Source organism: Epinephelus lanceolatus, chromosome 1, assembly GCF_041903045.1.
Source record: "Epinephelus lanceolatus isolate andai-2023 chromosome 1, ASM4190304v1, whole genome shotgun sequence".
NCBI classification, from domain to species: domain Eukaryota; kingdom Metazoa; phylum Chordata; class Actinopteri; order Perciformes; family Serranidae; genus Epinephelus; species Epinephelus lanceolatus.
Genome location: NC_135734.1, coordinates 26,725,461 through 26,742,360, shown reverse-complemented (window position 1 = coordinate 26,742,360; position 16,900 = coordinate 26,725,461). Strand labels below are relative to the sequence as shown.

Here is a 16,900-nt window from a genome sequence, read left to right as displayed (position 1 = left end):
TCTTGAAACCATACTGAGGTTCGTCACAAGTGTAGAAGTACAGTGTGTGTGTGTGTGTGTGTGTGTGTGTGTGTGTGTGTGTGTGTGTGTGTCAAGGCTAGGCTGGGGGTCTGGTAGTGACACAATGACCCTTTTGTCTGTAACTATGACAATCCAAACACTCAGTGCAGACCCCCTCATGTTTAATGCTTGGGCCATAATTTTACACTCACATGACCACAGACTTCTCATGAAGAGTAATCTGTGAATTACTCAGTGTTTAGTGTGAGATTATTGTATTTAAAAGTGTTTTAAAGCATTTTATGGTTTTAGGCAGTTGTGGTTAATGGTGCAGTGGTGTTTCAGTAGTAGGGGAGAATGGGGTCAGGTGTAACGTCACATTTTTAGGGCTGAAACTAACAGTTATTTTCATTATTGATTAATCTGCAGTATGTTTCCTCAATTACTTGCTTGGTCTGTAAAATGTCAAAGGAAATAAAAAAATGCCTGCCACATTTGTTGGGGGTATTGTTTGGTATCATTATTGGCAGAAAATATCTTCACTAGTCTTGCTATTCTGACAAACGGTAGCTCACACACATTCACTGATACCAGAGATACTGGATGAAGCGAGATACCCAACTCAGCTCACTTCCTGATTCAGTGACATCAGCGCCACGCCCCCGTAGGAGACTTGCGGCAGCTCTGAATGTATTGTCGTCAATGAGGAAAATGAACGTGATCACAATTTATGTTCAATTCTTTCGCTCTGTAGACACTAAAGTAAATATTGGGTTCATTTTCCACAAGCCACACATCTTCCCAATATTCTGACACTAAAGCTGCATTTTTCATCCGCACAGATCAAGAGAAAGTTAACTTTGTTTGAGCCCTGTCCGTCTCAGAAAACAAGTTCTCGCAAGATCTCGTGATCTTGATAAACAGGCGGTAAAATCACAGTTAGCTTACAAACAGTTATTTACCGCTAGTAATAAATAAAAAATGCCCAAACTTTGTGCAACAATAGGCTGCAATAATAGGAAGAATGTATTTTCGTTCCACCTGCTTCTCGACCCGCATACACAGACATCCACAGAGCCTCTGTTCAACACGGTGGTGGGGAGGGGGGGGTGAGGGAGAACAGGCTCTGATTGGAGGGAGCGCTAATCACGCCCACTTAGGAGACAGGAAGAGTAACCGTTTTCTTAACATTGGATAAGCCTACAGTTGGGTATCTCCCTTCATCCAATATCTCTGCTGATACATTCATGGTTCAATACAAACACAAATTGGCTGAAATGTTGAACTTTTTAGCAAGCAGTTGCTTATTCACAGATCAGTTACAGCTGAAGTCATGTTTCTGTTTCAGCTGGTGAATGTAAGTCCATTATTAGTGCTCTCTTTTAGCTCTGTGTTTGGTCTCTACCAACTCCTGAGGGAAAGATCTGACTCTTTAGCCACTAAATCCTCCACTGTGTTCACCAGCTGGTCTCTAACTGTGTCAGTGAGCTGTTTGGTGCTGAGCAGGGAGTCTACAGTGGACTTTACAGCTTTTTACACTGAAAACCGCCGCCTGCTGCTAAAGACGACACTATGAAAGCTGTGAAAGTGGACCGAAACAGTGGAGTTGCGGGCTGGACGGTTAAGCAATGAGCTAAACTCACCGTAAATCTCTGTCAAGCCAAGGGAAGCTGCTGGTGTACAGTAATTCTCTGTAGATTCATCACAGGGAACAACCCCTTTCTTTTGTTCGCTGTGATTATTTTGAAGCTTGTGCATGTTACAATAAGTTGATTCTTTTTCACTAGTACATTAATTTAACGTATTTTGGATCTCAGTGAATATTTTTTGTTGGTGTGCCAGACAAGTAAACCAGGCCCGGCTTCAGCCTCTCAGCGACTTTTAGTTTGTTTCCTGCAGTTGCTACAATAGTCGTCATCATCATCCACCTGAATATTACTATCTGACCTGTTGGACGTGAGTTATCTGAGGTCTGAAATGATACTGTGCACCCCTTCCTCTTGACACGGCCACATCTTCTCCACTGATTCTTGGTCAAATGTCTCTAAAAGCTTCTGGCGGATGCAACAAATGCAGAAAATCAAACCTGTTTCAAAAACTTAAATGGCGGACTAAAGTTTCGGACTCAGTGGTAGCATTTATTTTTAGAGGTGCAACAATTTTGGACGAAAAAAAAAATTTCAGTGTGCAAAGGCCTTAAGCTGGGGGGCATGTGAGGCCAACTTTCGGGTAAATGGGACCCTGCAGGTAAAGCTTGTGGGCTGTTGATTCTCAGTGGGATTGGAAGCATAGCAACCGTCTCACATAACTGGATGCAAGATTAAACACTTTGAACTATTGCACATTGAGAACACCTGCCATCATAAATAATGAAGAATATGATCTTTGTACAGAATTATTTGTAAAAATGTTGACCCCAACCAACCTCATCTATTGTAGCCTACATTTTACTTTAAAAATCAATGAATTAAATAATATTCTTGCAACATTAAAAAACTGATGGTCAAAATATGTTTGGGTTTTATCCCTTGTATGGTGTCTTATAGGGCTATTAAAGTTTTACTCGGGCTCCTCTTTGTAGTGCAGTTGAATAGCGGTGGTGTGGAGGGCTGTGAATGCGCGCAGTGAGAGTGGAGTAGAGGTGGAGGAGGTGGAGGAGGTGCAGGGGTGTGAATCTTAAACCCTGTTAATCCTGCTGTCCTCAATCTCTGCCTGCCTGTACCGGAGGAGGAGGCGACAGGACGGGTCACACACTCTGCTCCTCTGCAGCCAAACTTTGTCAGCTCCGACACATTCAGACACATAACCGGCTCCTGGCTGTCAACTTGTCCTCTTGATCGCACCTGCTGAAAGGCAAAGAGACGACAGGTCAGTCTGTGGAGACGTCGCGTTCATCCTGCTTTCCGGAGGATCTTAGATCTCTGCTGCGATGAGCGCGGCGGAGAGCCCCGACACCGACTCCAACAAACTGGAGTCAGTGATACAGGTGAGGCGCACCGGGCTGTCCTCCATCCTCCATCGCTTATTCAACATATACTGTGTTTATTGTGGCACTGCTGTGTGACGCATAAAGCTGCTGGTTAATGTGAGTGTGTGTGTTGTGTTTTCATTACGCAGCAGTTTGACGTGACCACTGTGGCACCACCTGGTCTTGTTTCACTTTCCAAACACATCACCATTATCATCTCTCACATGCCTGTCTATGGAGCTTTTTTGTATGATTTGCTGGGTTGTTTTTGTCTCTCATGGCTCATTTCCTCTCTAAATGTCTCAAAGTAAAGCATCAAATGTGTGTGTTTTGTGCACCAGAGGCTGGAGGAGAGTGTTTTGTCTGAGGAGAAGAGGTTGACCGTCCGGGGCCCTTCACCAGACGCCCCCCCTACATGTCTACCAGCACGAGTTAGAGAGATTGTCACAAAGAACCTCAGTGATAGCTGTGAGTGACCCCAGTCTGCCCCCCCATCATGTCAAATGTATGTTTGAACGCTTCTTTCCTGTAATCGTTGTCTCTGTGTGCCCTTTGCCTCAGCAGCCGGGGCCATGTCTTCAGTCATGTCCCTCCAGGAGGAGAACCGGGTGCTGCAGGGTGAGCTGGGGAGGCTGGAGGACCTGCTGGCACACAGCAGAGCTGACCGAGACGAGCTCGCCATCAAGTACGGTGCCATTAGTGAGAGGGTAAGACACCAGGACAACAATAACTTGTATTAAAAGGCAAAGTGAGTTGAGAAGTGGATGAGAGATATGACTGTGAGTAAGTTAAGTATCATGGTTTCTACACATGACTGTACCTCATCTCCACTCTTTGTGTAAAAAGTAAAATCTCAAGACTTTCCATATCCTCAAGGTTACAAATGCGCCCAAAGAGAATGCTGTGGCACTTTCCTGTTTTCCCATTTCATTTCTTTGTCTGAGATTTGCTGGTCTCCCAGGTGATGGGGGCTGGAATGAACTGAAGTGGAATGTTGCCATGGTGTCTGTCACCCTGGGCGACTGTAAACAGGGGCTCGAGAGGAGGTGTAGTGGTGGGTGGGCGCCACACATCTCATTTGGGGTTGAATGTATCTGCATCCAGACACAAAAGATAACTCAGATGTTTTCCTTCAAAGCAAGAAGGTCATTTATGAAACTGTGTTCATAACTGTACACCGGTGACTGCTCTTCATCCTGCAGTATTTGGGATGTCCCACATTCTGCAATAGCCTGCAGAAAGTTTGCTGCAACAGGTTGTTATTAAAAAGCTTTTAGGAGGAGAGTGGACTTTAATCTCCTTTCTTATCAACGAATTTCATTTAATGAAATTAAGGTAAATAGGTGGTCACACTGGGATGCTGCAGCTCTTTCTGCTGCTGTAGGTATCAGAAACACTTGCCACTTATTATACCTGCATTCATAATTATTAGCTCAGTTTGGATAAAAATACAAAAAAATGTGAGAGAGCAACAGTTAACAATACTGGGGCTACAAAATATGCAGAAAAAACAATGATCCTGAAAACAATACAGTGTGAAGTATAAATTTGTGCTTGCTGTCTGCTACATAATTCATTATTAATACACAAAGGAAATATAAACACCATTAAAATAGACATTGAGGAGCAAGAGAAGACAAAATAAATACAAACTAAAATAGAATAAGACAGGTATAAAATACAAGAAAAAAAAATACAGTGCAGTGTAAGAAATTAATAATAACTTGATGAAATTAACGGGAGTGGCTAACAGGAAGGTTGTTGGACAGAAAAACTAAATGCTGCTTCTCGAGTGATAAATATTTACAGCATCTCATGGAGCTGAAATGAAAATCAAAAGTTTGTATACTTTTTGTAATAGTCATATAATAATCTGTGCATAATCACAAAAAACACTTTTATTGCTATAAATGCCATAAAGTATATTATTTTAAGTAAGACTTCCTTATAGGTCCGTATAAAGAATACTGAAGTCAGAGAGCAGTCCTTGGCAATGGCATTGGGACATACTGTATGGGGCAAAAGACATCATGAGAAAACTACAAACATGTAGTTTTTAAATGACTACAAAAACTACATGACCCAAACTAGTTAACTAGGCCACTGAAAAAGCTAGTGAGATTTAAATGTAGTTAAACTAGGATGGCAAAACCAAGGACAACAGGCAGGGACATCATAGGAGAAGGTGAAATGCATAACATATTGTAAAACAGAAAATGAAAAGAAGCAAGGTTACATTGTTGTATCACAGATAGTGGGTCCTTTATGTCCATGATCGTCCTTTAAGATCACCAAGGTCCTCATGATCCTTGATTTTGATTCCTGGAAAGCCAGGGTATTTTTAAGGAGGGAGAATTCTCCCACTCATTTATGAGCTATAGTCCATTCTGTATGTTTTAATACCAGGGGCATAAAACAAAGTAAACAGTCAAATGATATTTCCATTTTTTCCAATATTTTTCACATAATTTTGTGGCATGTCTCAGAGAAAAAGTCAGCTGTTCCATAACATAAATTTCCTTAACTATTTCTATCCAGTCAGAGGTTATTAGAGACTCTTCACTCAGCCATTTCCTGGTTGTTGCTTTTTTACAGCCTACTAATAGTATTTGTAATAAATATCTGACCTGCTTTGACAGCCCAGTTGGCACATTTCCCATATAAATTACACTGAAGTTAAAATCCAGCTCTAAACTCATTTTTGATCTGATCAAAGAAAGAGAAGATATTTTAGGACACTCCCAAAAGATATGAAAATGACCAGCAGACATGTTATCACACATTATCTAGCAATTGCCATGTTTGAAGTATATTTTTAAATACTATGAGGTAATTTCTCTTGAAAATGATGTACTTCTATTTATAAATACACATAATTGTTGCATAAAATAGTGTACTGATTTAGAGTACCAGTTATTTGTAGAATAACCATGTTTTGCCTGCAGTATATCAGCGCTACTAAGTTTGATCAAAATTTGACCCTAAAGCTCCAACACAACACAGCACAACTAAATGAACCTTTTGTTGATATTGTTTTGCCAGCAGCTGTTTCCAAGGTCAGGAACGAACTTTCAGTCTCAAAGCATGATGGGATTTATAGTACGTGTAAATCTGTGAGATAAACATCACCCCCTGCCTCTTACTTTTAATTAAACCCACAGCTGGAGCAGGCGCTACGTTTTGAGACGGGAGATGGTGATCATGATTCACCAGAGTCACGCAGCCTGGCACAGCAGAACGTGGACCTGCGCAGGCGGCTGGATGAGGAGCAGGCGGCCTATAAGCGTAAACTCACTGCGTATCAGGAGGGTCAGCAGAGGCAGGCGCAGCTCGTGCAGAAGCTGCAGGCCAAGGTCTGATTGTTTTACTCCATCTTTAGTTGAGATGTAGTCGGCGGGGATGTTACAAGTCAGTAATCGTTTTCTTGCTTCTTCAGGTGCTTCAGTACAAAAAGAGGTGTGGGGATCTGGAGCAGGTGGTGCAAGAGCGCTCCTCAGAGTTGGAAAAACACAGGCTGAGTGTGAGTGGCGTTTATTGATTTTGACTTTTTGAAAGACGACATTGACTTTCCACAAATAACACTTAAACATATCAACTATCTCCTCGTTCAGAGCCAGAGAGAGTCATCAAATGGTCGCCATCAAGACGAAGCCAGCAGCAACCTGGAGGACGCTTTAATCCGTCTGGAGGAAGAACAGCAGAGGTGACTGATTACATGAGACGTGTCACATGTCTCCTGGGCCCGTGTGCATCAGACACCTCAGAATATCACATTGTTCTCACCTGACTTGCTCCATCAACAAAATGTGTTTCCCCCCGTGTGTTTTCAGGAGCAGCAGTTTGTCTGCGGTGAACGCCATGCTGAGAGAGCAGCTGGAGCAGGCCAGTTTGGCCAATGAGGCCCTGAGCCAGGACATCCGCAGGCTCTCTGCTGATTGGACGAAAGCCAGGGAGGAACTAGAACAAAAGGAGTCTGACTGGAGGAGAGAGGAGGAGGTCAGAGAGGGATGCTTACAAAACATTAAACATTTTAAATGGAGAAAAATGTGAAGATAATTTACATGTTATTTTCCTGCTCCCCTTTCAGTCTTTCCACAGTTACTTCAGCACTGAGCACAGCCGACTGCTGACGCTGTGGCGGCAAGTGGTCGGATTTCGGAGGCATGTCTGTGAACTGAAGAGCGCAACTGAAAGGTATTAACTGTTTGCCACATCATGTTCATCCTGTGTTCTGATATAATGGTACTAACGTTGTCCCTCTGTGTCAATCTCTCTCCAATCTCAGGGACTTGTCAGATATGCGTAACGAGCTGGCTCGGGCGTCCCACTCTGCTCAGGTGTCCTGTGCAGGTCTGTCTGCCACCCTGCACACCCGCGAGGGAGGAACAGCTCTGGCCCTGGAGCGAGAGAAGGCTCTGCGGGTTCAGCTGGAGCAGCAGCTGAGAGAACGAGTGTCAGAGATGATGAATCTTCAGACAAGAACAGATGCAGAGAGAAGTGAGCTCAACCTCAGGTCAGTGACTGTGTTTAGATCTCTGACAGGCCTCAGAAAAATTCATCTCTACAGATATTCTTTTTTTTCTTTAAAGATCTCAAAATAATTTCAATGCAAATAAAATGCATTTTTGCAAAGAGCTTTGGCTACAAAAAAAATTCATGAATTTTAAATTGACTAATTTCTAATCACACATTTTTTCAAATGCATTCTGGACTGATTATAGTTACTTGTGTTTTTTAATGTGATTACATAATCCTAACTACATGTAATCTATTACTATCCAACCCTGCGTACAGGTTTGTGCTTAATTAAACAACATTTGTATGAAGGCCTTCTTTGTGTGTTGCTTTTCAGGTTGTCAGATTCGGTACGAGAGGCAGAGAGACTAAAGGGCCAAATAGAAGAGAAAGACAGAGAGGTTGTCGTGCTGACGAGGAGACTTGAGGTGAGACAGCGGCCATTTTTCCTTATGGTCAAAATTTTAAAAGCGCATCAGTGAGACACACTGTTGCACGGGCTAACATGCTCCTCCATTACCGTGAACACACACACACACACACACACACACACACAGTAGTTTATTTTGAGATTGTCCTGCCCACACTCTCCTGCTGTTGTAAACAATCACTATTCTTCCAAATGTCAATCCACAGCTGAAAGTAGTCCCTAACAACCACAGTGTTTACTCCTGTTTGACTAATATTTGCCAAAAGTTACAGTGCCCTGCTGTTTGAGCCTCATTCAAACATAAAACTATTTATATTGACCTGTTTTTAAAGTCCCCCTCCACACACTTTTAAAGTATGTAAAAATACTCTTCTATAATAAGGCTCATATTTTGTTTAACATGGTTTCCCACATAAAAAGCTGAGGAGTTGAAAGCAGATCCACTTTTTGTCCATCATTGAGAAATTCTTGATCTGGCCCCTGCCCTACCATCCATTGCTGCTTGTGCTAGGTTTTGCTTTCCACTTTCTCCAGCACTGAGCACTACTAGCGTTAGCTTTACCAGTGAACGAGCAGTCTGCATTAAGATGGCTAGCATTAGCTTTAAAGGAAACATTTGAGAGATTCAGTCATACGTGTTTGAGCCTCAGTCAGACTCAGACTCAGATGATTAGTCTGTTGTGCACCGAAAGCAGTGATTAGCAGCTTGTAAGAGTACTTGGTCTTCTATTTGTTTGTTAGCTTGTAACAGGCAGCGACTGACACAGCATTATTGGTTGTGAAACATACAATAATATCTGCTACAGTGTGTGTTCATGTTGGTACAGTTTACATCCAAAAACCGCACACTCTACCATGTTTGCTGTCAAAACATTTAATATACTAATTCAAACTCTGCTCTCTGTACTGACAAGTCCACTCTGCTGAGGGTTCAGGTTTCTTTGCCGATGTTGAGTCAAAGTTTGTTTCCCATCGATATGTGTTTCCCGTATTAGGCAGTGATTAGCTTTGGTAGTAGGGATTTACCTAATCTAGTTTGCCCGGTGTTTGTTTGCATGTCAGACAGATGCAGATTTTAGGGAAGTGCACAGACATCTTCCCCTTCAGTAGAGAAATATAAAAACAACTCTCTAGTGACAAACTATACACAGATACAAGTCAGTATAGTCAAGGTCAGACATTTTAGGGCACATTAATAGAAGAAAAACACATTTTTGAGCACAGGGGATCTTTAAGGAGTCACGCATGTCTTCAATAGGAACGAATCGACTTCTGGTGTGAAGCCACAGACTGAAAAGTCAGAAATATTTTAAAGAAGACTAATTGTATTTGCATTGTAGATTTTGGTCTTTTCTCAGGATTTGATGACGAGAAGGAAAATATATCCTTTAAGGCTATAAAACTTTTTCAATCTTGTGTTTCTCCTCTGGGTGACTGAGGTGTCTGTGCTTCATTCTGTTTTCCCTCAGGAGCAGAGCGGTAACGATGAGACTGACATGCAGGTGATGAGAGCTCACACTGAGACGCTGGTCGACACCCTGCGGGACATCGCTCAGGTACACAACTGCACATATGCACATGATTTTATATCACAAAGATGGCAGTGCTTTATTTTAATTTTTAAAACATTTTTTGTAGACGGTTTTGTCTGACGGAGAGTCGTCGTCAGAGGCAGACCAGGACAACTCCGGGGCTCCGCTGCTGGCATTGATCCGAGGCTCCTCCCCTCATCGCTCCTCCTCTCCTTGCAGGTCGTCCTCCCCCTCTCGGGCCTCATCCTCGCTGTCTCCTCTTTCTGAGACGGCGCTGTCAGCTCTGCGCTCTGCAGTCACAAACAAGACACTCCAGCTGCAGGTGACATGTCAATTCATTCATTTCATTTCATCAAGTGCTTCTGGAACATTCAATTATTTTTGTTTATGGACCTTTTATGTGCTGAGAACACAGGGACAACTAAAAATAATGCTGGTTTTGTAACAGCTGTGAGTTTTCATAGTAATCTTTTAATTGGTTATTATAATTCGCATGTATCAAGACGATTTAAATTTAAATACTCACATACTTCAGACCATACTTAAAGGGAGAGAGAGGGGACTATGCCATATTTTTTACTTACAGATACAATTTAAACCAGAGTCCCTGTAGTCACAACATTACAGCAGGCCTTTAGGCTTTCACAGACACAATGAGAGCAGATGTCTACTCACTAGCAGAGCTCAAAGGGACAATTCACTCAAATAACAGCTGTTAATTGTGGTTTTGTTTGCCTAAATATTTGTCTCTAAGATGCCTCTATCCAAATACAGAGGGGTTTAATAGAATTTCATAGTTGGTGCTCAGCAAAATGATATAAAACAATTGTCCCTGTTACCCTGAGTTTGCATCTGAACTACTTTTTTATGCTTGCAGGATGTTCGAGGCCGTCTGCTCTCTGCCCAGTCCTCGCTTCAACAGTTGCGCAAACAGCTCTCAGAGACTGATTTGGCCAAAAAAGATGCAGAGCAGCGAAACCAAGCTCTGCAGAGAGAGCGGGACGCTGCTCAGAGAGAGAGGGAGACCACACAAAGAGAAAAGGACCGTCTGAAGCAGGAGAGAGACACGCTGGCCAGGTTTACAGACACTTATATCACCTTTTTACAATCATCTAATCCTAATCCTTGAAACTACTACTCCTATAACTTCAACACACTGTTCTCCTTCACACATCACGAACACTGCAGTGAGAAGGCGAGCCTGGAGAAGACAGCGCAGGCAGCACAGAGCACCAACCACATCCTGCAGATGGACTGCGAGAAGCTACAGCTGACTGTGGCGTCCATGCAGCGAGAGCGGGATCACGAGAGGGAGGAAAAGGAGGCCGCTGTTCAGGAGAGAGAGCGGGCAAAGGCAGAGACTCAGAGGATGTAAGTAGGTTAATTGATGGTGACTAAGTGAATGCGATGAGGACGCTAATCCACAAAGTGTGGTGCAGGCAACACACAATGCATATGCCCACAGGAAGCCATTCAGAAGATCCGTGTTAGCTTCATATACAGAGATCGTCTTCATTTAAAAAACTTACCATAACCAAAACAACACCTAACACCTGTGAACAGATATGATGCAAACTCTCAAAACTTTGTATGATGCAAAAGAAACACATTATAAAACGACAGTTAAAACAATTAAAAAGTCCTATGAGACTATAAATAAAAACAAGCTAAAATACAATGACAAGAGTAAAAGTTACAGTGCAGTGTAAGAAATGAATAATTGTTTAATTTAATTTATGGCAGCAGCACACAGGAAAGTCTTCAGGCCTGATTTAAAAGAACTAAGTTGCAGCAGACCTGCAGTTTTCTGGGAGTTTGTTCCAGATATGTGATGCAGAAAACTAAACACTGCTTCTCAATGTTTAGTCTTGACTCAGGGGACACAAAGCAGTCCTGTCCCAGAAGACCTGTGAGGTCCGGATGGTTCATAATGTGGCAGAAGATCAGTAATGTATTTGGTCCCTGAACCATTCAGTGCTTTACAAACCAACTAACCAACAGTTGACATCAATTTTTCAACAGATGGAAAGCCAGTGTGAAGACATCAGATGCAAAGCACCATAGCAGAGCTGCCCTGACACCTTTACACCATAAAATTAATTTTTCACACATCAGACAAGCCAGCTGACTCAGCTCACTGAGCCACAGTGCCTCTATTTGTCTTCTTCTGTATGCATTTTTCCAACAGATTTAGTAGTTTTAAAATGACTTCTGCTGTAATTATGACTTGTGTTGTGTGTCTTATCTGGAGCACACACTGTATGTCACCTTCTACTGGGCCCTTAGCACTGTGCTGCTCTTTATGTTTTGCTGCAGACAAAAGCAGTTGGAGCAGAGTGAGAGTCGAGGCTCCGCTCAGCGTGGAGAGCTGTCCGCAGTGAGGGAGACTCAACAGCAGGGGGAGGTTGAGCGGCAGCTGCTGGAGAGAGAAAAAGCCCAACTCTCTGAGGCACTGGCTCGGGTAAAAAAAAATAAAAAAGTGTGCTCATATTAGTTTTTGCAGATTTAATACTGTTGTGAGTGACCTTTGTGTGGCCCTCATTCCCCCCTCCAGGCTGAGGGCAGTAACGCAGAGCTCTCTCTGCTGCTCAACAAGCTGCAGTCTGAGGATGCAGCTCTCAGGGACTCTCTGGCCAAGATGGGAAGCATGAATGAGGGACTGGCCCAGGACAAAACTAACCTTAACAGCTACATTCTCCAGGTGAAGTCATCTCAGCAGAAGGTTCTCTTGAAGGTTCAGTATGCTTGAAATAAACTAGTTCACGATGTGTCCAACCACATTCTCTTAGCATTTTTAGCTGTGTCAAATGTCTGCAGTCATGGCTCATTTGCCTGTATAACACTACATGCCTTATCTGTCTCCATCTATCCCTCCTTTGCGTGTCATGTAGTCTCAATGCACAGATTTAGTCACAAAAGCAGTTTTGTCAAGAGTGAAAACAAAAAGCTAAAGAGAAGTGAATCAATGTGAGCGTCTCAGCCTCCTCTCTGAGTCTCATCCTTCGCTCTGTCTCTTAGCTGGAGGAGGAAAAGGCCCTGCTGCAGGTTCAGAAACGGGAGGTGGAGCAGGAGAAGCTGACCATCAGAGATGAGCTTGTGCGGTTGGAGCAGGACCGGCTGGAGCTGGACTCAACCCGCATCACGCTGCACCAGTCGCTGCAGGATGCTGAGCTAAGCCGTGTTGGGATGGAGGCAGAGCTGCAGAGTCTCAGGGCTGAGAGATTTAAGCTGCAGGAGAAAGTCAGCCAGGTACATACCAGATTATATGACATCATCATTTAAAGGCTAAGTCCAGCCTAAAAACACTTAAGCAAAAGCTATGGGTGATGCACTGATTAGGAAGGTGATGTGACCTCATTTAGAGACACTTCTTATGCAGCTATGTGCTTTACAGATGGTTATTTTGCTAAAACATCAAAGGAATCTGTCAGTAAAATTTTTATTCCTTTGTTTGATTGTTTCTTGTCACTCATGTTGCTTTATGTTTTGGTGTTTGTTGACAGCTCTGTGGCGAGGTGACCTCTCTGGGCTCAGAGCTGAGTCTTGCCAGAGGAGAGGGCCAGAGGAACGAGGTGGCCTTAGAGGAGGCCGGCCGCAGTCGGACAGAACTGGCCCGAGACAAAGCAGCTCTGGTGGTCCAGCTCACAGCATCTGAGAGAGAAAACACTGTGCTGTCAGAGGAACTGGCTGCTTTCAGGTGTGTGTTGTTGTTTGTTAACGACACAGGCATTTTGACATGAGAGAGTGTGTGTTTAACTCGTCTGTAACCACGCAGGTCGGAGCGTGAGTCCCTGGAAACCAGTCTGTTTGAAGTGCAGCAGCAGCTCGTTCAGGTGGAGTCTCGTAGAGAGCAGCTGGAGACGGAGAACCAAAGCCTTCGAGTCCGCTGTGAGACTGCAGCAGGTGGGTGACAAAGTTGGTAGAAGAGAGAGGAGGATTTTTTCGAGTCAAAAATAAGACACAAATATGTCCGTTTAAAGGGACCGTTCACACCAAAATCAAAAACACATATTTTTCCTCTTACCTGTAGTGCTACTTATCAGACTAGATTGTTTTGCTGTGAGTTGCAGAGTGTAGGAGATATCAGCTGTAGAGATGTCTGCCTTCTCTCTGATATAATTGAACTAGGTGGCACTCGGGTTGTCGTGCTGAAAGGGCCCAAAAATACATTTGAAAAACTTTGCAGCAATGTCTCTTTCCAGAAATCATGACCCAGTTACTCAAGATAATCCACAGACCTTTTTGAGAGCAGTTGCGTCATCTACTAGCTCACCTAGCACCACTGAGCTAGCTAACGTTACAGCTCAGTTGAGGAGAACGCCATTAATGTTTAGATCTTGTGCTGTCACAAGCACGATCCTCTTGTCCATGAGTAGATACACAGTTCCTTCTGCGTAATGATGGGTGGGTGTAGTTTAATAGAAAGAAAATAGTTCCTACATGAAACTGCTCACAACGAGGTCTGGATTTCTGGAAAGAGACATTGTTGTGAATATCTTTTTTGGTGCTTTGAGCACCACAAGCTGAGTGCCATCTAGTTCCATTATATTTGAGAGAAGGCAGACATCTCTACAGCTGATATCTCCAACACTTGGCAACTCACACCAAAACAATCTAGACTGATAAACAGCACTACAGGTAAGAGGAAAAGTATCTATTTTTCATTTTGGGGTGATCTGTCTGTTTAGGAGCTGTGTAGTGTAGATGTTTGCTATAATGTGAAAGACAGTTGTTCAGTATTATGACAGAATGAGTCCTGTGTTTCCCTCTCCTGGATGTTTTCCTGGATGGGATTTCCAGCTGAACTGAGGCGTGTACGCTCAGATGGGGAGAATGTGTTGGCCCAGGCTGAGAGGGAGAAACAAGCTCTGACTCAGACTCTAAATGCTGCACAGCTGGAGGCCCAACAGGCTTTACGCAAGGCCATCTCAGAGCATCAGGAGGAGGTGGAGAGGCTAGTCTCAGAAAAGGTCAGACGGTTCAGTGTTTCAGTGTTACTCAGAGCTCTGCCCGTAAACCTATTTTTACTTTTCGGATAAGGCTGATGAGGCTTTAGTCCATGTTTGTGCTCTTGGCTGTTGTGCTTTACAGGAAGTGGTGCGGCACAGCCTGATGATGGAGCATGAGGGCACTCTGAGGAGGCTCCGGCAGGAGGCAGAGGATCAGCTCCACAAATCAGACAGAGAAAGAGAGGAGCTGCAGGATGAGCTGAGGAGTCTGCAGCATGACAGAGATCAGAGTCTGCTGCAGGCAGAGACTGAGAAACAACAGGTCGATCTGGGTTCAAAGCTCTGAGACACTGTGATAAACACTCCTATTTATTATAATAATGGTTTCAACCACACTGTTCTAACTGTCATGGGAGTTCATTAGATATAGAGACAGTGTGGCTCAGTGTTGTTAGTTCCTCCTCTTTGTTAAGCAGACCTTGTCTCTGTTCCCAGGCCCTTTCTCTGAAGGAGGCAGAGAAAGCAGTTTTGTCAGACAGGGTGTCCACCCTGCAGGCCGAGCTGTCCACTGCAGCCCTGGAGGCTGAGCGGATGTCGAGAGAAGCAGCTCATTACAAAGAGCAGGAGCAGGTGATGTGACTTCCTGTCTGAATTTCTGTTGTTGCTTAATTATCTTCTGTCTTATCTAACACAAGGAATATTTACTAAATTGACTCTGTTTTGTTTCACACAGATCAGAGTTGGAGCTCTGACCAGCGAGCTGCTAGAGCTTCGCTCTCAGCTGGAAGATGCAGCTTCTGTCCATGACAGGGAACTCCAGAGTCTACGAGAGACTTGTACTGATCTTCAGTCACGTGCTGACGCCGCTCTCAAAGAGGTAGATGATGCTTTGCATACGAGTGGGAATATGAGAGTGATGCAGTAAAAATCAGAGAGCATATCATGTCAGCTGAAGTGAAAGGAGTTGATGATTTAATCAGGATTCAGACTAAAAGCAGCCCTGTGTTAAAACAACGGAGTGGGCTGCACTGGTGGGGGCGTATTGTTTTAGATGCTGGTGAGACCAGAAATACAACACAGGAAGTCCAGTTTGAGTAACAAATTAAAGGTGGAGTCAGTGATTCTGGAGGAAGATTGTTGATATTGAAACTCAACTCCCAAACAAACCCGTCCTGTCAGTGCTGCTTCAGAAGCTCGATGATATATCCAGTGTAATTAACGTTTCATTACTATCATGGTGAAGCTTCTTTTCTCATGAGCAGGGATGCTGAAGAGGGAGAGTAGCCGGTATAGTGTTGTTTAGCTCGGTCTGAACCACTTTGTTTTTTTATTTACAGAACCAGGGTTGTGTATGAACACTAAATATTTTTTCAGAGCACATGCAGAATGAACAGCCAGCAGATCGTGAGGAGATATTTGCTAAATTTGACATAAAGGCTATTGGATTAAATTGCAGACTGCACCTTTAATGTGTATAAAGGCTTACCAGAAGCCAAAATACTGCACAACACAACAGGACTTTACATCTCTGTAAAGTTTAACAGCTCAGCAGTAGAAATATGATGTTCACATTACAAAGAAATGTACCAGGAATGTGTTTCAGCATGTATTTGATTGGCCAACGCAGCACTTTGTTAGATGACGCTGCTTTGCATTGCCGCAAAAGTTGAGCCTGGTTCAGCCTTCTGCGCCAATTGACTGGCTCCATTCAAATCAATGAGAGGGCTGCATTTTTCACGCAGGCCTTAAATCAGTCTGAACACATCCATCATTGAAGTTCAGGCACTGAAAGTACTTGAAGTGTCGGGTGGATTTTATGTAATAGATTGAGGTGGAAGTGTACAAACTAAAAGACAATGTCAGCTGAAGTGTAGGCACTGAAATCAGTTAAAATAAATTTGGTATGACCAATAGAGGTTGTTTTAGTTATTCAAAGGACCTGAAAAGGTTTGAAAAGTGTAGGCATTGAAAGGAGTTGAAATGTCATTTGATATGTAACTACTAGAATTAGTCTGCATGTCTATCCTGGATTTGTATCAACATACATGTAGTGATAGACCATTAGAATAAAGTTTGGATGATATCACTCGCTCCAGTGGTAACAAGAAGAAGAAACCCTCCACTAAATATTAGTGTTCTGTTTGGTTAAATGACTTTGTACGATACGTCTTTCGCCCTCCAGCTGGACCAGTGCAGAGCTTCTCTTTCAGCTAACGAGGAGAGTCGAGACCAGCTGAGGCGCAACCTGTTGGACAGTGAGCGACGTCTCAACCAAGCTCAAGACGCAGCAGAAAACAACAGAAGAGAGGGGACGGAGCTGCGACGCAGCCTCGGTGACGTCACCAAGGAGAGAGACACCCTGAGCCAGTCGAATACTCAGCTGAGAGAAGCTCTACGGAACGCAGAGACAGAGAGAATCAGGTAAACACAAATGTATACATCGACAGACATTAAATGTTCAAAGTAAAATGTATTCACTGTCCCTGAGTGTGTGTGTGTTTGGTTT

General features: G+C 43.4%; 1 protein-coding gene across 4 annotated transcripts in view; it reads left to right on the top strand.

Annotated features, from left to right (window-relative positions):
- The window catches only part of crocc (ciliary rootlet coiled-coil, rootletin), a 28,528-nt gene that overhangs the window by 923 nt on the left and 10,705 nt on the right, over window positions 1–16,900 (top strand). For 2 of the 4 annotated variants that reach the window (XM_033626380.2, XM_078168352.1), the window contains exons 2-24: window positions 3,310–3,436; window positions 3,530–3,675; window positions 6,130–6,321; window positions 6,405–6,488; window positions 6,580–6,671; window positions 6,799–6,964; window positions 7,056–7,162; window positions 7,254–7,481; window positions 7,821–7,911; window positions 9,383–9,469; window positions 9,552–9,767; window positions 10,323–10,522; window positions 10,634–10,816; window positions 11,762–11,906; window positions 12,000–12,146; window positions 12,464–12,694; window positions 12,949–13,142; window positions 13,221–13,348; window positions 14,246–14,415; window positions 14,537–14,716; window positions 14,890–15,024; window positions 15,128–15,271; window positions 16,577–16,815. In XM_033626380.2, the coding sequence (XP_033482271.1) occupies window positions 3,541–3,675; window positions 6,130–6,321; window positions 6,405–6,488; window positions 6,580–6,671; window positions 6,799–6,964; window positions 7,056–7,162; window positions 7,254–7,481; window positions 7,821–7,911; window positions 9,383–9,469; window positions 9,552–9,767; window positions 10,323–10,522; window positions 10,634–10,816; window positions 11,762–11,906; window positions 12,000–12,146; window positions 12,464–12,694; window positions 12,949–13,142; window positions 13,221–13,348; window positions 14,246–14,415; window positions 14,537–14,716; window positions 14,890–15,024; window positions 15,128–15,271; window positions 16,577–16,815 (3,494 nt within the window). In that variant the 5' untranslated portion in view covers window positions 3,310–3,436; window positions 3,530–3,540. Of the gene's footprint in view, window positions 1–2,714; window positions 2,987–3,309; window positions 3,437–3,529; window positions 3,676–6,129; window positions 6,322–6,404; window positions 6,489–6,579; window positions 6,672–6,798; window positions 6,965–7,055; window positions 7,163–7,253; window positions 7,482–7,820; window positions 7,912–9,382; window positions 9,470–9,551; window positions 9,768–10,322; window positions 10,523–10,633; window positions 10,817–11,761; window positions 11,907–11,999; window positions 12,147–12,463; window positions 12,695–12,948; window positions 13,143–13,220; window positions 13,349–14,245; window positions 14,416–14,536; window positions 14,717–14,889; window positions 15,025–15,127; window positions 15,272–16,576; window positions 16,816–16,900 lie in introns of those variants that run through there. The other 2 variants (XM_033626378.2, XM_033626375.2) reach the window with 2 other exon arrangements.